This window comes from Mercenaria mercenaria, chromosome 12, assembly GCF_021730395.1.
Source record: "Mercenaria mercenaria strain notata chromosome 12, MADL_Memer_1, whole genome shotgun sequence".
NCBI lineage: Eukaryota > Metazoa > Mollusca > Bivalvia > Venerida > Veneridae > Mercenaria > Mercenaria mercenaria.
The window spans coordinates 54498094-54522728 of NC_069372.1; the positions used below are offsets into that span (position 1 = coordinate 54498094).

General features: G+C 37.7%; 1 protein-coding gene across 1 annotated transcript in view; it reads right to left on the reverse strand.

The window, feature by feature from the left end:
* LOC123533369 (uncharacterized) overlaps nt 1-24635 on the reverse strand; it is a 37719-nt gene that overhangs the window by 6438 nt on the left and 6646 nt on the right. Inside the window, exons 4-11 of the mRNA XM_053520099.1 lie at nt 23843-23962; nt 19329-19538; nt 14861-15169; nt 11903-12095; nt 9751-9941; nt 7706-7823; nt 3331-3467; nt 2314-2475 (exon numbers count right to left, since the gene is read on the reverse strand). Coding sequence (XP_053376074.1) covers nt 2314-2475; nt 3331-3467; nt 7706-7823; nt 9751-9941; nt 11903-12095; nt 14861-15169; nt 19329-19538; nt 23843-23962 — 1440 coding nt within the window. The remainder of the gene's footprint in view (nt 1-2313; nt 2476-3330; nt 3468-7705; nt 7824-9750; nt 9942-11902; nt 12096-14860; nt 15170-19328; nt 19539-23842; nt 23963-24635) is intronic.

The window sequence follows — 24635 nt, forward strand, 5'->3', positions numbered from 1 at the left end:
ACATAATATCACTGGATAAGTCTCTGGTGAAATTAAGACAGTACCTGATTTGAAGGTTACTATCTTCACAAATATTTTACTTTTATGCTGTTAACTTACTCATATTTATGAAGGGATACAATAGAAATGGGATATTTGATGTCTGTGAGGTTCATTTCTTAAGTAATGACATAAAACATACATTGTGAGGTGAACTTATAAATATGCAACTAGTGTAACCGATTATCCGATTATATCCGATTAATAGAATCAGTTGGCTTGTCCGATTATGCCGATTAATCGGTTGGCAAAACTAACCGATTTGCCCATCACTATCTGGAACCCATAATGGAATCCGGCCAGTTCAAGAATGGAACCAAGATCTTATGGTGATACAAGTTGTGTGCCAGTTTGGTAAAAATCAAATCATAAATAAAGCTGCTATTGTGCAGCCAAGGTCAAAATAGCTAATTTTAGCCCTTTCAGGGGCCATAACTCTGGAACCCATAATGGGATCTGGCCAGTTCAAGACAGGAACCGAGGTCTTATGGTGATACAAGTTGTGTGCAAGTTTGGTTAAAATAAAATCATAAATGAAACCACTATCGTGCAGACAAGGAATTGTTGACGCACGCACGCATGGATGCACGGACGGATGATGGGTGATCACAAAAGCTCACCTTGTCACTATGTGACAGGTGAGCTGAAAACATTTTAATTGTTATTTTATTAGAACCTATTTGCATAACATACTCATACTATGTTTACTTATTTGTTTATGAGTGTGTATTGTCCGTAAGTATTGACCTGGCACTCATTAATCTTCGCCAATATTTTCGGACGTTTTTATAATTTTAACTGGTATTTGTGTCCTGAAAATATCTACATTTATCAAAATAATCAATTTAGAGAACCAACGGAACAGTGGTGTAGTGGTAAGCTCTCCGACTTGAAAACACGTTACCATGGGTTCGAATTCTTTTCTAACCATTTTTTAAAATATAAATCCTTGTGTTCATATTTGTTTGTTTTTTTTGTTTTGGGTTTAACGCCGTTTTCAACAGTATTTCAGTCATGTAACGGCGGGCAATTAACCTAACCAGTGTTCCTGGATTCTGTACCAGTACAAACCTGTTCTCCGCAAGTAACTGCCAACTTCTCCACATGAATCAGAGGTGGAGGACTAATGATTTCAGACACAATGTCGTTTATCAAATAGTCACAGAGAACATACGCCCTGCCCGAGGATCGAACTCACGACCCCGCGATCCGTAGACCAACGCTCTACCTACTGAGCTAAGTGGGCGGGCTATGTGTTTGTATTTGTATCTATGAGTATATATATTTCATGAAACATTGCATTCTGTGTCGCTAACAATAGTTCTTTGAATTGTCCGTTGAATGAATGAATGCTTGAACGGTCCTGAAGATTTTAAACGACATTTTGTAGAACGGTTTTATGTACGTAGAAGAATGGTGACCGATAGCAGAGCATTTCGCCGATAAGTGTGACAAGTTTCCGTCTTTTACAGATAAAAAACCCAAAAAAAAAACTTCCCATAGGATGACACGATGACCCCCGATGGCCTGTTGAAGAATAAGTTTAAGGCCGATGTTAATTAGGACCTTTGATATGGAACGGGCTTCACAGCACACGTTGTTTTACTGTTCACACTTACATCATGTAGTTTTATTAAAATCACATGAATGCAAAGATATGACCGACACACCCACAATGCACTATCAAAAATACCTTAACGTCAAGTTGACCTGACCTTTGACTACGACCTGGGCTGTGCGCGACACTCCTTACTGTGACACATTCATGCAGATTTGAAATCCATCCACGATGCAAGATATGACCGAACGCCCATCAATCACTACCTTTAATTCTCATGTGACCTGACCTTAGCTACGACCTGGGTCTTGCCCGACACGTCTCTACTGGTACACATCATGCCAAGTTATTTGAAATCCATCATCGATCAAGATAGGACCGACACAAATTGCGACAGACTGACGACTGCAACCGTTTTATGTACGAGAAGAACTGTGACGATAGCGGCTTTCCCAAAAATCATGATATGTGCAATCCTTTCAGATAAAAAACCAAAAAAAACACATTTGGTCAGAAGAGGGCTCGAACACTCAACCCTGAGTTTACTGGCAATATGCTTTGTCCGCACAGCTATATCTGCACATGATACATGATGGTATATAATTGGCTTTTCAATAGCTACATCGATGAGTGCCAGGTCTATACGTCTATACTTACGGACAATAGCATTTTAAGCATATAACACAGAAATGTTTATACACACAAACTATACGAACCTGCTTTTGAAGAAAATCAATTAGTGATTTTTGAACAGAATTATCTCTCTTCAATTGTCTGTTCTGTATTTCAAGTTCACGAATCCTTGATTTCAGCTGATTAACATCAGGTCTGTCGTTGTATGTAACTACAACGCTCTCCTCTCCAGCTGTTGGGATTTCCTGGAAACATTATTGGAATATAAAACCAATTACATACTCCAGCATCTGACTGAACACAATTTTGAAACAAACCATAAGTTTACATTCACAGACTGGTTTTAAATCTGATTGATTGATTTGGGTTTTATGGCGCACCAACACAGTATAGGTTATATGGCGCCTGGTTTTAAATCTGTGTTTTGTAACCTTTGAGCCAGTGATTTAGACACTGACGCACCAAAACACACAAAGCAACTCAAATCATGGAATGTGTCCTCAGTTTTAGCAATCATCTGCCCACTGACTCTTAATAATAATTATTGTTTGGTTTTATCCAAACTTAAGCCTAACCAACACAATATGGGTTATCTCACCAGCATAATTTCATACATGGATGGGCACCTGGGTAGAACCACCCACCTTTCACAAGCCAGCTACACAGCATTAGCACATTGCGACCCACAAAAGTTTGAGGGAAGTGATTCAAAATCAGAGACTTTAACCACTTAGCCACTGAGACCTCTTTTTCTGAAATTTATGTGTTCATGAAACTAACCTGAATTGATTAGAAACCTAAGTAAAGTTTGATTACAGTGAACTTAGATCTAGCACTGTATGATACTGAAAGGGAAAATTTTGTAACTTCAGATTCTTTATCAAGCACAGACTTTGTCAAACTATGAAAGTTAGTATATATGTTTAATAATTTTATAACAGACTGAATGAAAGCACACAGTATCAGTATATCATATAAATCGGCAAGGCATGTCCACAGGATAAAGGGCGAGATTTAGCAGAGATCAACGACAGGAGGGCACTCTAAAAATAACACTATATATGCAAATGAAAACACAGACAAAAGTAGATAATATAAACCTGAGCTGTGTAGGTGGACAAAACGTTTCCAAGTTCATCTTCTTCTACATATAATACAGAATTGTTAAGAGTATCATGTACTCCAAGACCTGTATCTACATATCGTCTCTTTGAAGGGCTCTGCCCAATTACTTGCTCTGTAATGGAAAAGCATGTTTCATTAAAATCTGACACAATTCAACATTACGTCTAGACAATATAATAACTAATAAGAGGTAAGACCTTTGACCAGTTAGCCAAGAGTGACTTCCATGTCAGCAGTTTATTGGCTTCAGATTACTTTCCCCTCATCTTTCTTGGTTTGAGCTCTGCTTGATTCAGTACTTTTACCCACGTATCCACTCTATCAAGTCTGAATACACAAAGAGACAACTAGGTCCCTTCTAATGCACTAAAATCAGACAAGAGTAACTACAGTAACAACTGCACATGTAGATCATACTGTCAAAGGCCCTAAGGCCCTTATCACTCCCCTGAAAGAGTTTTTACCCAAAATAACCTTTAGCCTAGATTTTATTAAAACAAACATCCTGGCCATGTTTTCTGTAAATCAGAGATAACATTTACAAAGTTTTTCAATCATTTAATCTGGTGACCTGAATTTTTACTCAAGTGACCAAGTTACAAATTTCTCCTACATTTGAAACAAACACTTTGAAAGAGTCTCTGAAGATAGGTAAAATGTGGTATTGATTGCTACCACTTGATTTGAACTAGTGACTTAGTTCTCACAAAATTTCATGAGGATCAGGTATAAGTATGTGGCTTAGGGATTGTTAACATTGTTTTCCATTATTTTACAGTATGACCTAGTTTTTAAAATTATAAATATAACCTAGTTTAAAACTTGACACAGGTTTCACATAGACAAACATTTCAACAAAGTTGTATGAAGATAAAAAAGGAAATCTGACCTCTAGCGTCTAAACAAGAGTGTTCTTTGACCTAGTGACCTACTTTAAGACCTCAGGAAACCCAGTATATTTATCTGAGACAATATACTGAGAAAGTTTTATGATAATCAAGTAGAAAATGTGCCATCTAGATGTTAACAAGAATTTTTTTCGTAATAATCTAATTTAAGACCTCACCGAAAACCCAGTTTTAAATATGACCTTAATTTCATGGAGACAAATATCCTGATAAAAATTTATTATGACCAAGGAGAACTAGCAGCATCGTGGTGTTTACTAAATTTTTCTACAATATGACCTAGTGACCTAGTTTTTGATCAAAGATGACCTAGTTTAAAATTCAAGATTTTACTGAGGAAAACATTTCTGATTACACTGAAAAAACAAACAAACAAGAAACGCGGCAATGCCACGAAACCAGGTTTTCAACACTTTTCATAAGAATAAAAAAGTATACTGAATCACAGTGCACCACTTTAAAGCACAACCCTAACCCTAACATTAACCCTAACCCTAACCTAACCCTATTTTTAGTAACAATGACCTTGACCTTGATCCCAGAAACCCCAAAATGAATCCCAAGCTACAACTTTATATAAGTTTTCTATACACCAAGTTTCATCATGATAGCTCATTCCTAAGTTATTGACCGGAAACCGTTTTTCTATTTTAAGTAACAGTGACCTTGACCTTGACCCCAGAAACCCCAAAATCAATCCCAGCCTTTGTCTTGATATAAGCTACATACATACCAATTTATTCAAATATCTTTACAGAAACAAAAGTTATTGACCAGAAACACCAGTTTGACGCGCCCGCCCGCCCGACCAACGACATACCCCAATCTATAACTCAGGTTTTCGTTGAAACTAGTAACAAGCAGTCTGAAGACACTAATCCCCTGCCACGTGGAAGTGAAGGGTACTGATTAGCTGACTGCTTACGCAGCGATCGCACGTTTGAAGTCTACATTCAAATCTCAGGTTAGAATACAGAGCTAACTTGACTCATGTGCTGACCTTGAGTGACAGCATCAGAGTTCTGATGTGATTGACCCATGTGAATCTCAGGTAGAAAGTGCCAGGAGCTCACTACCCTTGTTGACCTTGCTCTGCGTTACTCAATCTGCCATCGTTCAGAGTAACTACCAGTTTTATAATCTCAAGGTTTGATACAAGCACAAAAAGTCAACATTTGACTCAGTGACCTACCTTGACAAGCGACAAAGTCTCACATCTGAATGACGTGACAAGTTAAATCTTCAGGTTAGGAATAGAGCGGAACAAATGAGGCTCAAACCTTTGACTATGTGACTGACCTGACCGCTGAGCCATGGTCGCCTTCTGTGAGACATTGACCAGTTTAAATCTCAGGTTAATAGACACAATGAAGTCAACTGACTGAGTGTACGCCTGCGCGCTCTCAGTCGCACATCGCTGATCAGTATCATTTGACCCAATTTTATAAAATTCCTTCAAGTGGTTAGGAGATATAGACGGACACAAAGGCAGCTCAACTTTGACCTTGAGTTGTGACCTTGACCTGAAACGACAAGGCTGACTCATGGTTCTGCACATCGCTTGATGAGGTGATCATTTGACCCAAGTTTCATGAAAATCCTTCAGGGTTTAGGAGATTATACCGACAGATTTGTTACGGACGGAAGGACGGAAAGGACGTGACGTGCGGAAGGACAGACCAGACCATTCCCATTAATCCCTCCGCCACGGCGGGGATAACTAGAAATGTGTCACAGACACGGATGCCCCTGCAACGTGAGAAAGGTCACAGGCGAGGTACTGCTCATAAACTAAAAAGACCCTTGGCCCTTTTTATTTACAACAAGGCAGTCTGAAAGACAGCTAAATCCCCCGCCACTGCTATGGATAGTGAAAGGGTAAACCTTTGATTTTAGCTGTGACCTTGACCCTGACATGGCTGACTCATGAATTCTGCACAACGTCTTGATGAGGGGATCATTTGACCCAAGTTTCATGAAAATCCTTCAAGGGGTTTAGGAGATACAGAGCTGAAACCTTTGACCTTCAGTTGTGACCTTGACCTTGAGTTGACATGGCTGACTCATGAGTTCTTGATGTGGTGATCATTTGACCCAAGTTTGATGAAAATCCTTCAAGGGGTTTAGGAGATATAGAGTGGACACAAAATGGAAGGCTCAAACCTTGACCTTCAGTTGTGACCTTGACCTTGAGCCAGCATGACTGACTCATGGATTCTGCACATCGTCTTGATGAGGTGATCATTTGACCCAAGTTTGATAAAATTCCTTCAAGGGGTTTAGGAGATATAGAATGGACACAAAATGGAAGGCTCAAACCTTTGACCTTGAGTTGTTACCTTGACCTTGAGCCAACAAGGCTGACCTATGGGTTCTGCACATCGTCTTGATGAGGTGATCATTTGACCCAAGTTTCATGAAAATGCTTCAAGGAGTTTAGAAGATACAGAGCGGACACAAAATGAAAGACTCAAAACCTTTGACCCTAAGTTGTGACCTTGACCTTGCGCCAGCATGGCTGACTCATGGGTTCTACACATCGTCTTAATGAGGTGATCATTTGACCCAAGTTTTATACAATTCCTTCAAGGGGTTTATGAGATATAGAGCGGAGACACAAAATGGCAGGCTCAAACCTTTGACCTTGAGTTGTGACCTTGACCTTGAACCGACAAGGCTGACTCATGGGTTCTGCATATCGTCTTGATGAGGTGATCATTTGACCCAAGTTTCATGAAAATCCTTCAAGGGGTTAAGGAGATATGGACCGGACACGATTTTGTTACGGACGGACAGATGGAAGGACAGAAGGAAGGACGGACGGAAGGACGCAGACCATTCCTATAATCCCTCCGCCATTGCGGGGGATTAAAAAAAAAATATATTGTAGGGAAACCAGAAAATTTTATAATCTGTATATGTAGTGAAAATTGGCTAAGAAACGAAGGACTGTGACCTTGACCTTTAAGCTAGTGAAATGGTTTTTGCGCACAACATATCGTCTATCCATGCTTATTATTTGTGTCAAATAATTTTGGAATTGGACCATGCATGTCAAAGTTACGGACCTGACACAAGACCACATTATCAGTATATATCTATTGAAAATTGGGTCATCGAAGGACTATGACCTTGACCTTAGAGCTAGTGAAATGGTTATTGCTCACGACAAATCGTCTATCCAGGCTTATCATTTGTATCAAATTATTCTGAAATTTGACCATGCATGTCAAAGTTATGGCCCAGACACGAACACCACCCTTTCCCGAACACACAAATAAACAAACACACACACGGACAGGGGTCCACTATATGCTCCTCCCACTCTCCCCAACAACAATGGACTACAGACCCAGGGATAACACAATTGCTAACTTGGGGCTATTTATCCTTCTGCATGATGAAAATCTGGAAAGTTCAGCATAACAAATGGAAGACATACTTGATGGACTATACTGTAGTGAGCTGGTAGCAGCAGAAGTTTCCATATGGAGACTGGCATCAGCATTTTCAATTTCATGTATAACTGTACCAAATGAAGAACAGCCTGGATTAACATCCTGAAAAAGAAAAGAACTAACCATAAAGGGTAAAGGTTTGACTGCTGAGGTAGGACTACATTTAAGGTATTGCATCCATCATTGACAATATTAAGAACAAGAGCTGTCGGAGGACAGCAATGCTCGCCTATTCAATAGCCTTGTCAACCGAATATGGATACAAAAGTCAACAAGAGCTGTCAGTTGACAGCAAGCTCGACTATTCTCAGTGCTTGATAGTATAATATAAGCTATGAGTAAAACTTTAACATTACAATAAGCATATTCTAAGTCGAAAAGGGGCAATAATTCAGTCAAAATGCTTCATAGTTGCCTCCTCCTTTTTACACACTGGGGTCATGATGGTAAACAAATATGCAAAATATGAAAGCAATATCTTGATGGACTTTGAAAATTTTTGGAGTGGTACGCAAACTTTAACATTTGTGTGACGCTAACGCTCACGCTAAGGCCGACGCCGGGGCAAATAGGATAGCTCCCCTATTCTTCGAATAGTCGAGCTAAAAAAGGGGCATAATTTAGTAAAAAAAAAAACCAGGTTTATGGAACCATCATAGTGCTTATCAGCTCGTGACAGTGGACAGGTGTGTGAAGTTTCAATCTATTCCCATTAGTGGGTACCGAGATACCAGCTTACATATAAGAATTTAACCAAAAACTCCTAAGTCGAAAAAGGGGCATAATATTGAAAAATGCGAAGTAGAGTTATTGACCCTTTGCACTGCATGTCATATCATGACAGTGCACAAGTGTGTGGAGTTTCAATCCTTTCCCATTTGTGGATACTGAGAGACCAGCTTACATACAAAAACTTAACCAAAAACTGCTAAGTCGAAAAAAGGGCATAATTTTGAAAAAAAACAAGAGCTGTCGGAGGACAGCAATGCTCAACTATTCAACAGCCTTGTCAACTGAATGAATACAAAAGTTGAAAAAGGGGCATAATTTTGTAAAAAAAAAAAAAATGGAAAGTGTGTGATGTTTCAATCCTTTCCCGTAAGTGGATACTGAAATACCTGCTTACATATAAAAACTTAACCAAAAACTGAAAAGTCGAAAAAGGGCCATAATTTTGTAAAAAAGCAAAATAGAGTTATGGAACCTGTGCAATGTAGGTCAGTTTATCACAGTAAATAATAAGTGATGTACTGAGATACCAGCTTACATACAAAACCTTAACCAAAAATGTCTAAGTCAAAAATGAGGTCAAGGTCAAGGTCAAACTGAGGTTAGGTGATGTCTGAAGATGAGGAATGGTCACAGGTTACATCTGCATTAGTATCAAGTCATTTTTTCCATATCCTGGCAATACCTCATCTCCTGTGGAAATATTATGGTTTCCTGGCAGAAATTCAGGATGGAAAGACCTCCTCTCAAAACTTATATGGGAAAACTTTAGCTAATAATGGTTAACCTTTTTTTCTTACAAGCCAAAAGCTTTTAAAAAAATCTCACCGATTTTATACGAGCAAACTATCTGCCACCATTTTCAATTGTGTATATTTCATTTTTGATGTGAATAACACTGTTTATTCTTTTCTAACGAAAATATAATTTTGCCACTATATGCATACAATCTGGAAATGGCCAGTAGGTGCAATTTCAATTTTTCTAAAACCTTAGTTCAAAATGACAAGAAAGAGATATCTTTCCCGTGCAACAAACACTATGAAACATGTCTTACTCATGCAACATGTACCTTGAACCATGTTCCAACCTTTGCAACATGTACTTAGCAATATATCTTACCTGTACATCATATTTTGAAACATATCCTAGCTGTATAACATGTACTTGAAAAAAAAATATTCTTGCACAACATGTACTTTGAAAAATTCCCTACTTCTGCAATATGTCCTAACTATGCAACATTGTTCTTTTAAACATACTCCAACCTGTACATCTGGTACTTTGAAAAATGTCCTACCTTTGCAACACGTATTTGGAAACTACATGCATAGGCACTCAGGTGTCTCTTGAAGTGATCTAAACATTCAACGCGCCCTCCATTAGCACTGGTACAATTGTAACAGTGCCAGTGACCTCCCTTGAAAGTCTTACAATCTGTATGTCTAGTAACAACTTCACAAGTATCATAGCAACGAAGTATTTTTAAACCTGGAAGGAAAGAAAAATCATCTTTCACCATAAAATATGATCACTGGCCAAACAGCAAATTATCTTACCCGGTATAACAACTTTACAACTTCAAATCAAAGTACCTCAACTTTGTTCTTAACGTTAACAAAAAATAAAAACACTCCTGATATCTCTACCTTAAAATTAATGTAACTGATATTTTTTTATGTTAATTAACACAATTTTGTCTTATATAATAACTTTCAAGCATTACATAGTGGAGAAATTGAGCATTATTTTAGGCATGGGCATGCACCTGGGTAGAACCATCAACCTTCCTCAAGCTAGCTGGATGGCTTCCTCACATGAAAGAATTCTGCACTCCAAGCAAGATTTCAAGCACACGGTGGTGAAGCATTAGGGGGATGCCATATCAGAGTGTTAATGTTGCTATATTTAAATCGGCCAATTCAAATTCAGCAACATCAGCACTCAGATATGAATGCCCCCTAAAGCCATTTTCAAATGACTATTCCAACTAAATGTAATGACCTACACAGCTCTGCTGTATGTAATTCTTTGAAAGCAAGTCATCCTACAGGATGAGCTGCCTAGAATTTGAACTCGTCCTGCTACAATTTGTATTTGTCCTGAAAATCACTGAAGGAAAAACAATTTTTATTGACAGCAAGTTCACTGGAAACTGTACAAACTGGAATCTTGGTCTGGACTGCTCAACATCTAGCTGATGTGATCATTGTGTGATACATAACAGAACAGGTCAAATTTTAAAGTTGAGAGCAGCAACTCAAATTTCGTTTTAGATCTTTAAAATCTCACTTTTTTGTAGCTCCATAGTTGCATTAATGCATTTTTGGTTAAAAAACCACTCATCCTGCAACCAAGTACTACTGCAAGTCCCATTCACAAAGAGCTGTAATCCAAGTGTATTTATGAGCCTACTAGTAAATTTGTCAATCCCTGGTATATATATATATATATATATATTATTCTATTTTCATTAGAACAAAAGCTTGTAGAACACCAAATGCTCCCCTTGAAGCATTCAGTAATTGCACAAAGAGCATAAATTGTTTGGTTACTGTACAAAAAAGTTCTACTGTTCTTGGTCAAAGTGACCTTGACCTTTGACCTATTGGCCTCAAAATCAATAGGGGTCATCTGCTGGTCATGATAAACCTCCCTATTAAGTTTCACGATCCCAGGCCATGGCATTCTAAGTTATCGTCTGGACACATTTTAACTGTTGTAGGTCACTGTGACCTTGACCTTTGACCTACTGGCCTCAAAATCAAAATGGGATCTTTGCTGGTCATGACCAACCTCTCTATTAACTTTCATGATCCTAGGCCCAAGCATTCTTGAATTATAATCTGAAAACGTTTTTACTAATCCCGGTCACTGTGTCCTTGACCTTTGGCCCTCTGACCCTCTGACCTCAAAATCAATAGGGGTCATCTGCTGGTCATGACCAACCTCCCTATCAACTTTCATGATCCTAGGCCCATGCGTTATTGAGGTATCATCTGGAAACCACTGAACTGTTCCTGGTCACTGTGACCTTGACCTTTGACCTACTGATCTTAAAATCAATAGGGGTCATCTGCTGGTCATGACCAAGCATCCTATTAACTTTCATGATCCTAGGCCCAAGCGTTCTTGAGTTATCATCTGGAAACTGTTTAACTGTTCTGGGTCTCTGTGACCTTGAACTTTGACCTACTGACTTCAAAATCAATAGGGGTCATCTGTCATCTGCTGGTTATGACCAACCACCCTATCAACTTTCTCAGAAATGGTCTGCTAAAATTCTAGATTACATTAAGTTCTAGCAAGTGTTATCCATTTTCTAGGATTTCAAGACACATTAACACAATTCTAGTTTTACGATTACTTTCCAGATTTTTTTCGGTCGAAAGAAGACACCAGGTGCCAAGCGGGGCACAAGAAATACACAATTAACAACATTAAATGTATACCAGAAAATTCCAAAGCTTTGTTGATATGCTGCTTGGTATAATGAGCCTTCAGGAGAGCAACATCTGAGTATGAGTCTGTCCTTGGGCAGAATGGACAGTGCATGTGTAAGTCCGTGATGGCGCAGTCTGCTTCAAAACATTCAACAGGAGTGAAATCATTCTCTGTTCCCTTGATCCTTACACTTGGATGAGTCTGGAAATAGGAACATTCTATTGGAAAATTACAACTTTCATCATATTTTCGCGAACAGAAATTTTTCTGCAATGTAGATCTTAATGAAACTTTTCACAGTCATAAATAAACATATGATCTATCATGTGGTGAAATAAAATGTATAGTTCTGTCTGCTTATTTTTTAGATATTTAACCATACTTAAAAGTGAACCACAAATTTATAGATAATTTTAATATTTTTAATTATTTAAAGCCGTCCTCCGCAGCTATTCAAATTCTATTGTGTGTATGCAACCCATGATTACAATAGGCCATTATTAGGTAACAGTTAACAGCCACAAGCCTCACTTTAGCATGCAAAACCAATGGTATTTTATATAGAATTTTATATAAAATAGAATCTATTTTGACTGGTGTCACTGTTCATAGTCAGGATTTTCATGCTTTTTCAGTAACAATTTAAGGTTAAAAGGTAGGACTGGAGCAGGTCTTTAACATGTCAGATGTTTTAATATAATATTTTAACTTTAGAAATATAGTAACAGTGCCCCTGAAATAAATTTTCTCACAGGTTGTCATTAATTCATAGAATGATTTTTATCTCTGTACGCAAATCCAGACTTTATTCTATATTTTCGGGAAAAATGATGTTATGCCGTCACTCCCGGTTTATCAAACATACAAAACTACCTTAAAGGAAGATCAACTGCAGCATTTTTTTTGGAATAATACTACCTGAAGCTAAACTTAGATACTAAAAACAAGAAGGGCAATGATGGTCCTAAGTAAAGTCACCTGATATAAGTTGTTTTTGTTGCGGCAAAACTCAACCATCTGAACAAATCTGAGAGGGAACTTTACGAGGATGCTAGATACCAAGTTTTATAAAGATCCAGATCATAAGAAGCTGTTTGAACATTTTTTCAATTTAGATCTGGCAGCCTCTTAAAAGGGCCAAGTGCCCCCATTTGAGCAAACTTAGGAAGAGGATCTTAAAATGATGCTACAGTCTTATAACAGATCAAGTTTGATAAAGACCTATAAAATGGTTCTGGAGAAGAAAGGGCCATACTAGGATGCTACAGAACAATTTTCCTGAAGATCTATCATTTGGTTTGTAAAAAGTTGTATTAAAGTTTATTCCTAGCTCTGGAGGTCCCTAAAAGGAGCCATACTGAACCATCTGAATAAGCTTTAGAGAGATACAAGGATGCTGACAGACAAAGTTATGGCAGACTAAATTTGTGAAATCCAGTTGACAGTGAAAATATATTTAAGGCGCTGGCCTCCGGATCATACGACAACAAAAAAGAACAAGAGCTGTCAGTTGACAGCACGCTCAACTATTCTCAGTGCTTGATAGTATAATATAAGCTATGAGAAAAACTTTAACATTACAATAAGCATATTCTAAGTCGAAAAGCGGCCATAATTCAGTCAAAATGCTTGATAGAGTTGCCTCCTCCTTTTTACAGACTGGGGTCATGATGGTAAAAAAGTATGCAAAATATCAAAGCAATACCTCAATGGACTTTGAAAATATTTGGGGTGGTACACAAACTTTAACATTTGTGTGACGCTCACTCCGACGCCAGGGCGAGCAGGATAGCTCCCCTATTCTTCGAATAGTCGAGCTAAAAAGAAACAGGTATCAGGAAATTAACCCTTTATTTCTTAGGAATGCTTTGAAACTTGATTACTGACAGATTCAGAGTTGCCACTTAGTTGAGAAAAAAAGAAATTCTCTTGACTTTTTCCTGACTAAACTATACTTTTCACTGACCAATGCTACAATATTTTTTGGCCTCCTCCTCCCCTACAGCTGTCCTATCCACCCTTCAGTCCGCAATATTTCAAAGTTACCATAAAAACGAAATTGATTCACACATATTTAACCCTTAGCCTGCTGGCGGCAAGTGATTCTGCCTTTATGACCAGTGCTGACCAAGATCAGCTTGCACATCTGTGCAGTCTGATCATGGTCTGCACCCTCTGCCATTCAGTCAGTATCGTTTTGGTAAGCACCCCTTTTAATTGTTAATGGTACTGTCCAAATTGAAAGATGGGCAAGTCCATTTTAGAAATTTAGCAGGATAAGGGTTAAATTATGTTTATACACAATTACTCCAAAATGTGTTTAATAACACTGCTTGAAAACTGGCATAGCCACTGAACATTTTAAACATCGACCCAGAATTTCATTTTTCCCGGACTTTTCTAAAATTTCATTTTTCACTAACCATTATCAAGATTTTCCTGACAACTCACTAACCTTGAAAAAAAAATCAATTTTCCCTGACGTTTCAAGGTAGGTGGCAACCTTGAGATTGTATGTTATGGAAACACATTAGAAATATTTGTTTTTACTCATTTTTACCATGAAAATGAAAGGAATTTGTAATGCTTTACTCGAGGTAAATTGCCTTAATTATAAATATCTATATTTAACACGTGGAAGACATTAGCCTGCATGGTGGTATTGGTAAAGACCTCGGAAAGGATTAACTGCAGCCGCACGGGTTTGATTCCCAAGGGGGGACATCTGTTCATTCTTGCTTTGGCATTCTTTATAGTTTAGAAACAACAACCCATATCCTATAGTTTATAATATGACCAAAATTCAATTTCAAGAAAGATCATTTATAGCCAAAATCTGGAGGCCAGAGATAACCCCTTACTGCAAAAATAAATTTGTACAATCAAGTTCTAACAGTGGAAATATATCAACAAGGGAGATATCTACTTATGGCACATTAAATTTGTACAAATAAACTATTTCATACCTGTTCATCACTGGCAGCATTTGCAAATACTATACATAGATGAAGCAACAGCAGGAAGTTTTCTCTAGTAAACTCTTTATTCGCTGCAACAAACATATCATTTGGAACTTTTCCAGTGATCTCATGGTACAGAGTCAACAACTGATGAGTGTCCATACTGTCCAGTCCCAGGTAAGTCTTCGGTCGAGCAAGCTGTGTAGGAAGTTCTTGGGCAATCTTAAACTGTAATGCCAAGTCAGACAGATCTTTCCCCATCAAACTGGCTGACCTTTTCAACACTGGCCCACGTCCAAATGGTGGGATAGGATCCTGGTTAGAAAAGATCAGTGCAAACCAATATGAAAATAATTTCTGAAAGGTCTTTCATAATCAACTGAAACTGGTTTAAAAATGTAAAGAACTAGATCTGAAACTTATATATGAACATATAGTCCAAACTGCTAAATACAGTGTTAACCTAATTCTTGACCCCTGGTAAAGCAGTTTTGAACTTAATCTTGAGTTCATACAGAAACACATTCTGCAAGAAGTTTTATGAAAGAAAAGTCAAAAGTCAAAACATGGTTTCTCTTTACTTGACCTAGTTTTGACCTCAGGTAATCCAGCTTGAATCTTCTATATTTCATGAAGAAAAATATTCTGACAAAGATTTATGATAACAAATCTTTGCAGGAAATCTTTACAGACTGCGGACAATATTTGACATTGCTATCCCTTGCTAACCAGCAATATTCTCGACTGTTGCCCATAAGTTCAATCAGGCTGCTATGAAATAAGGAAAACACTGTTTTATTGATTTGCTTTAACAACATCTGACAGTTATTTAAATGTGAATGCTCACAAAATAAATGAAAGAAAGAAACTGGAGGTATGTCTCAGGATTATTTCAAGCCACTGTCAGATGAGAATGGAAACCTACAGACTTGAAGCAATCCTTGTCAAGTGTTGCAAACTTTATCTGTACCCTACTACAACCTTTGGCAACTGAACAACAGTCTTTCATGTATTCTGTTGCAATATAATGCAAATGTTGATCATAACAGATTTATGTGTCATCACCAATTGTAGATGTGGTATCAAACTGCAGCCTTGTAAACAAAACTTGAGCTATCACTAAAGGTGATGAATGTACACCCCCCACCTCCACCCCCACACACGCATTGACACAGTACCTTGCAATTTGACACGCACAAGATTGCATAATTATGTGGATTGTATGTATATAGACTTTTTGTGTACTGTATAGTACATGTAACAAAAACAAAACAAAACATAAAAGTACCATAACTCTGCAAAATATTTATCTAAAAAAAACCTAACACCATGCAAAACTAGGTTTGGAACTGATCACTTGTGTGAAGTTTCATTAAGTTGTGTGCAAGGATTTGGAAGATTAGGCGTGCATAAGATTGCATTCACAGACTGTGTGTACATAGTATGTTACCAAAAAACAAAGTCAAACTAGAACTATCACTAAAGGTGATGAATGTACCCCCCTCATGCACTGACACAGTACATTGCAATTGGACACACACAAGATTGCATAATTATGTGGACTGTATGTATACAGACTGTATGTATACAGTATAGTAGCAAAAACAAGAGCTGTCTCCATAGGATGACATATGCCCCCGATGGCACTTTGAATGAGTAGTTATGGCCGATGTTAGAGTTTAGGACCTTTGACCTATGGAGCTGGGTCTTGCGCGCGACACGTCGTCTTATTGTGCCACACATTCATGCGTAGTTATTTTAAAATCCATGCATGAATGACAAAGATATGGACCGGACACACCCATCAATGCACTATCATGAAAAATGACCTTTAACGTCTAAGTGTGACCTTGACCTTTGAGCTACGGACCTGGGTCTTGAGCGCGACACGTCGTCTTACTGTGGTACACATTCATGCCAAGTTATTTGAAAATCCATCCATGGTTGACAAAGATATGGACCGGACACGCCCATCAATGCACTATCCTTTAATGTCTAAGTGTGACCTTGACCTTTGAGCTATGGACCTGGGTCTTGCGCGCGACACGTCGTCTTACTGTGGTACACATTCATGCCAAGTTATTTGAAAATCCATCCATCGATGACAAAGATATGGACCGGACACGCCCATCAATGCACTATCCTTTAATGTCTAAGTGTGACCTTGACCTTTGAGCTACAGACCTGGGTCTTGCGCATGACACGTCGTCTTACTGTGGTACACATTCATGCCAAGTTATTTGAAAATCCATCCATCGATGACAAAGATATGGACCGGACACGAAAATTGCGGACAGACTGACAGACGGACAGACGGTTCAAAAACTATATGCCTCCCTTCGGGGGCATCAAAAAGTCCCATAACTATGCAGAATATTTATCTAAAAGAACGTAACATGCACCATGCACAACTAGGGTTGGTACTGATCACTTGTGTGAAGTTTCATTAAATTATGTGCAAGGGTTCGGAAGATTAGGCGCGCACAAGATTGCATATGCAGACTGTATGTACATAGTATGTTAACATGAAACAAAGTCCCATAACTCTGCAATTTTTGTTGTTGAAAGAACCTAACATGCCCCGTGCACAACTACTGTTGTTACTGATCACTTGTGTGAAGTTCCATTAAATTGTGTCAAGGAGATAAGAAGAGATGGTGCGCACAAGATTGTGTCTATGTATATAGTATAGTAACAAAAAACAAAGCCCTGTAACTCTGCAATTTTTTTTTCTGAAAGAACCTAACATGCCCCGTGCAAAACTACTGTTGTTACTGATCACTTGTGTGAAGTTTCATTAAATTGTGTCAAGGGGATGAGGAGTGATGGAGCGCACAAGATTGTGTCTATGTATATAGTATAGTAACAAAAAACAAAGTCCCGTAACTCTGCAATTTTTTTTTCTGAAAGAACCTAACATGCCCCATGCACAACTACTGTTGTTACTGATCACTTGTGTGAAGTTTCATTAAATTGTGTCAAGGGGATGAGGAGAGATGGAGCGCACAAGATTGTGTCTATGGACAGATGGACAACCTGAAACCAGTATACCCCCCTTTACAACTTTGTTGTCGGGGGGTACAATAACTCTGCAATTTTTTTCTGAAAGAACCTAACATGCCCCATGCACAACTACTGTTGTTACTGATCACTTGTATGAAGTTTAATTAAGTTGTGTCAAGGGGATGAGGAGAGATGATGCGCACAAGATTGTGTCTATGTATTTAGTAAAGTAACAAACAAAAAAAGTCCCAGAACTGTTTTTTTTTTTTCTGGAAGAACCTATTATGCCCCATGCACAACTACTGTTGTTACTGATCACTTGTGTGAAGTTTCAATTATATCTAAAATCTAATTGCAAGTTTTATCAGTAGAACAACAAGCAAATTCGATGAATTGATATCCCCTGCCGATAGGGCTTGTGGTGAGGAATGGCCAAAAAATATATCCGGCAAGAATTTAAGGCTGTTACTAAGAAGCAAATAAATTCATTAGTCAAAATCATTTTAACAGAATGAATGTTTATCTTGGGGGGGGCGGCAAAGACAGCGGGGGTGACCAGGTGAGGGTCCAAAATTTCACATGTTGATTATAAATATTGATGGAAAATTAAAAATAATGATTTTTTTTTAATTGTTTTTTTTTTTTTTTTGGCGGGGGGGGGGGGGGGGGGGGGGGGGGGGGGGGGGGGGAGTGACCAAGGCAAGGTGGTGACCAGGTGTGGGTACAGAACTTCACATGTTTATAATAAATTTTCAAATTTTCATGGAAAAGAATGAAAGAAGATTAATGAAATTCTACCAATTGGTTGGTTTGTTATGCACAAATCTGTAGATTTTTAAACAATTAAAGGGCAATAACCTAAGAAAAATTGACCAATTGAAAAAAAAAATGACAGGCATCATCGAAGTATGTAGTTTCATATTTATTTCAAGTTATCTTGAACTTCCTACAGCTTATTACTGAGAAATGGCTTCAGACGTGGATTTTTCATTAAATCAAGGGCAATAACTCTAAGGGAAATTGACCAATCAAAAAAAAAAACTTGACAGGCATTATCGCAATATGTTAGTGCATGTTTATTTCAAGTTTTATGAAATTGTACCTGATAGTTACTGAGAAATGGCAGTGGACGGACATTTTTTGGCATTTTTCATTAAATCAAGGGCAATAACTCTAAGGGAAATTGACCAATCAAAAAAAAAACTTGACAGGCATCATCGCAATATGATGTTTATTTCAAGTTTCATGAAATTCTACCAGCTAGTTACTGAGAAATGGCTGCGGACGGACGCACAGACGGATTGACAATGCCATTTCAATACCCCCTCCCGATTTCATCGGCGAGGATAATAAACTTACAGGTGGCATCATGTTGCAAACATTTTGTTGCAGCAAAAAAACAGACTTACATGTCGTATTCTGTTGCAACATATTAACAGAGTAAATTTTATCAGTAGAACAAAATACTTACATCTTGTATCCTGTTGCAACCTTTATCAATTTTGTGAGTGACTGTCTTGTCTCTAAGTCGTGGAATTTCAGGTTTCGGGACATGATTGTGGTTAGTGTCTATAATAACATACACCACAATGTATCTTTTTGTTTCCTCACAGAAACCAGTCCTCAACTTCTCAAGACAGGATTTTCTGGCATATTGTGATTTCAATTGCTTTTCGTCCAGCTGTAAATCACAACATTGTAAAATAATAAACAAGAGGGCCATGATGGCCCTATATTGCTCACCTGAGCACCATTGCTGATCAAGTTTTGACATAGATCACATAGGCATACACACTAAATATAATCAGGACAAAAATTTTCTCTTGACATTTAAAATCAATCTCATTAGATGCTGTTGAAGTATATTCATTTAAATAAAAAGGGAGGTAATTTGCCATAAATTCAGTCAAAAGTTGTCTACCCTGGTTGTCCGAGTCCATCTGATAGCATAAATGACATTTCAAATCAGTATCTTCATTGGTTACTGAGATACACCTAATTTAATTTGAAACAAAGAGAGGTAATTTGACATAAAATCAGTCCGTAGTTATCTACCATGATTGTCTCAGTCCAACTTATGACCATTATGAAATTTCAAATGTGTCATATAAAAACTTACTGAGATAAATCCATTTTTATTAAAATCAGGGGAGGTAATCATGCATTGGTATATGCATATAGATGATACAGAGTACAAGCCTTCACAACAATATATCAGGAAAGTATTCATATCCATAAACATTCAATCGAAAGTTATCTAACATGACTATTTCTTACCATGGAAGACATAAATATGGTTTCAAACCAATCTCAGAAGCTAGTCATATTCATTTACATAAAAAATAAAGGGAGTTAATTTGTCATAAATTCAGTAAATATGTATCTTCATTGACTGTCCAAGTCAATCTGATGGCATAAATGAAATTTCAGATCAGAATCTTCATTAGTTATGGAGGTATACCCATTTTTGTTTGAAATAACGGGAGGTAATTTGACATAAAATTATTCCATACTTATCTACCCTGAATGTCTCAGACTAACTAATGACAATAATGAAATTTCAAATGAGTCCTACAAGTACTTACTGATATAAATCCATTTTGATTAAAATCAGGGGAGGTAATCAGATATAAAATAACTCTGGAACCTATGATTAGTTCTAACACATTCACCATGGAATCCAAGATTTATTGTTGTTGAAGATATTTTGCAAGTTTGTATCAAATCAAACCATAAATGAAGTCTCTATATGGCTGCAAAAGCCGTAATAGAAAATTCTGGACCTTTAAGGGGCCATAACTCTGGAACCCACAGAGGGATCTGGCCAGTTTTTGACAGGAAGCTAGATACTATGCCAATACAAGTTGTCTGCAAGTTTGATTAAAGTTGATTGCAAAATGTGGTCTCTATCATGTTCAAAAGCCAAAAATAACAAATTCTGGTCCTTTAAGGGGTCATATCTCTGGAACCCATGACAGAATATGGCCAGTTATTGAAAGGAACCGAGATACTATGCCAATACAAGTTGTGTGCAAGTTTGATTAAAGTTGATTGCAAAATGTTGTATCTATCATGTTCACAAGCAAAAACATAGCAAATTTTTGCTCTTTAAAGGGCCATAACTCTGGAACCCATGTTGGGATCAGGCCAGTTTTCGAAAGGAATTGAGATATTATGCCAATACAAGTTGTATGCAAGTTTTATTAAAAGTTGATTGCAAAATGTGGTCTCTATCATGTTCACAAGCCAAAAATGGCAAATTTTGGCCCTTTAAGGGGCCTTAACTCTGAAACCCATCAGTTTTCAAAAGGAACCAAGGTATTATGCCCATACAAGTTGTGTGCAAGTTTGATTAAAATCAAATACAAAATGTGGTCTCTATCGTGTTCACAAGGAAATTGTGAACGGAATGCACAAATTCACATACTGAATATTATTCCTATATGATTCCATGGGTCTAGGTCATTTATTTTTATATACAATACAAACTTTTAAGCATTAAATGCAAATTTTCCACAAAGACAAGGACTAGAACTCTGATCTTGCTGAGTGAAATTCCAACCAAAACACAATGAGCACAACTTGCTACATAATATCATTTTTTATTTCTTAACTCAACACGTAAGTGAAATACTTCTTGAGATACATGCGATAGAAACTTGCAAGCCATTTATGCCTATTTCTGAATAAATGAAAGGAAATAACTCTTGTCTGACCAAGAGACATCACAAACAAGAGATCACAGAGTGATCTTGGTGCCCACCAATGTGCCATTTTTGAGTGTTCCAAATTTCAAGACTTATTGACTAGCTCAAGGTCAAATTTCATTTCCATACACAACACTGTGCATGTGGTCCAAATTCGATAGCTGTAGCTTGAGAAATGTTAAAGTAGGTCACTAGATCAATTTCATGGACAAAGTTCTTTGTACACAAAACTATGCACGTGCATCAAGTCTGAAGGCTGTAGTTTGAGAAATTTGAAAGTAGGTCACTAGGTCAAAATCAAGGTCAAATTACACTTCAGAACACAAATCTATGCATGTGGTCCAAATTTAAAGCCTGTACCTTCAAAAATGTGAAAGTAGGTCACTAGGTCAATGTCAAGGTCAAAGTTTGTTTCGGTACACAATCCTATGCATGTGGTCTAAATTTGAAGCCTGTAGCTACAGAAATGTGAAAGTAGGTCACTAGGTCAATCTTGAAGGTCAAAGTTCATTTTGGTACAAAAAGCTATGCATGTGGTCCAAATTTGAAGCCTGTACCTTCAAAAATGTGAAAGTAGGTCACTAGGTCAATGTCAATGTCAAAGTTTTTTTCAGTGCACGAAACTATGCATGTGGTCCAAATTTGAAGGCTGTAGCTACAGAAATGTGAAAGTAGGTCACTAGGTCAAAATCAAGGTCAACTCATGTCAAGGTTCATCTTGCCACTCAAAACCATACATGTGGTCCAAATTTGAATGTTGTAGGTTATTGACAAGAAGATTATAAAAGCTTTTCCCTATATAAGTCTATATGAACCATGTGACCCCCAGTGCGGGGCCATATTTGACCCTAGGGGGATAATTTGAACAAACTTGGTAGAGAACCACTAGATGATGCTACATTACAAATGCCAAAGCCCTAGGCTTTGTAGTTTGGACAAGAAGATTTTCAAAGTTTTTCCCTATATAAGTCTATGTAAACCATGTGACCCCCGGACGGGGCCATATTTGACCCTAGGGGGATAATTTGAACAATCTTAGTAGAAGATCACTAGATGATGTCACATACAAAATATCAAAACCGTAGGCCCTGTGGTTTTGAACAAGAGGTTTTTAAAAGTTTTTCCCCATATAAGTCTATATAAACCATGTGACCCCCGGGGCGGGGCCATATTAGACCCCAGGGAAATAATTGGAATCATCTTGGTAGAGGACCACTAGATGATGCTTCATAGTAAATATCAAAGCCCTAGGCTCTGTGGTTTTGGACAAGAAGATTTTCAAAGTTTTTCCCTTTTTAAATCTATGTAAATCATAGAAATAAACAAAGGGCCATAACTCAATAAAAAATTGTTGAACCAGTCTGATTTTCAGGGGGACACAACTAGGGTACCAATACATCATTCTGACAAAGTTTGGTCAAAATCCCCCTGGTAGTTTCTGAGGAGATGCGATAACGAGAAATTGTTAAGGGATGGACGACTGACCACGGACGCAGAGTGATTTGAATAGCCCACCATCTGATGATGGTGGGCTAATAAACTTCCAGGTGCTCAACTGCTTATGCTGAATAATACATGCATTCTCAATTTATGTTTCATGACCTTAGGCCAATTAACTTTTAAGAAATATTCGGCACAAACTTTATTGCCCATTTATGCATATTTTTGATTACGTCAAGGACCATAACTCTGGTCTGACTATGTGAAGTCTAAAACAAATCCCTATGTGCACAAACTCACATACAGAATTTGACTGAGAATAATATTCCAATAATGTATCATAATCCTAGGTAAGATACACTTTAGATACAAGCAATGCAAATTTTTGGCCCTTTTTATGCATATTTTGTACTAAGTCAAAGGCCAAACCTCTGGTCTGGTTGAGTGCAATCCAACTGAAAAATCAGAAGCACACCTACACATGCTGAATGACAATTTTGGGAGGTTTAATGACTCTTGAGTCAAATACTTTTTTTTCAATATGCATGACACAAAATTCATACAGATTGACAAATGGACAAGGGCAACTTCAACTTCTAATACTCCACCAAAAAAATTTGTGGACACCAAAATTTGTAAATTATGCTATTTTCAATTAACTTAATGTCTAAAAGGTAATGAATGTTGTTCAAAATATAGGAAAATATAGGAATATTGAGAGCTTTAGGGCATCTTTCGAAATTAGGAAAAACCACCAGAACATTATGACAGACATAAGCTGGCACCTGAATCAGTCAAATCAAAATTTCATGATTTCATAACAATAGCAAATACTTACATAAAAGTCTGGGAATTTCAGAACTGTCTTAATTCTCAAAGCGGCAGGACAGCCTAATTTCTTAGAAGGTCCTACTTTCCTTTTCTTCCTGATAATACCCATCCTCAGCGCAGCCTCATCCTTAGTAGAAAAAGATTTATAATATGAGCCACGCCATGAGAAAACCAACATAGTATGTTTGCGAGCAGCATGGATCCAGACCAGCCTGTGCATCTGCACAGTCTGGTCAGGATCCATGCTGTTTGCTTTCAAAGCCCATTGCAATTAGAGAAACCATCAGCGAACAGCATGGATCCTGACAAGACTGCGCGGATGCGCAGGCTGGTCTGGTTCCATGCTGGTCGCAAACACGCTATGTTGGTTTTCTCATGCCGTGGCTCATATACAATCAATTATGATTCTCTGAGTAGCCAGATATGTGTCCAATAGATACTGGTGCCTCCATATCCTGTCACCGTTTGGTAACATTGACCTGCTGACAATGCAAGATAAAGTAAACTTCTATATTACCTTTGGTTGGAGATACAAAAGTAACAAGAGGGGCGGGGTAGTGGTACAGGATGGGTACTACTAAACATTACCAAGAAACACAAAATAAACGAAACTGAAATAGTTAAAAATAGAATTATGTCCATTGATGCCCTCAGCATTACAGAATAAAGAAATACAGTAAGTGGATTTACACAAAGATCTTCAAAATAAATGAAGATTTTCAAACATGTGAGTGAATGAAATAATTCTGACAGTGACACTGTATGCAAACTTCACAATCAGGAAGTGCAAATTCTGGTCT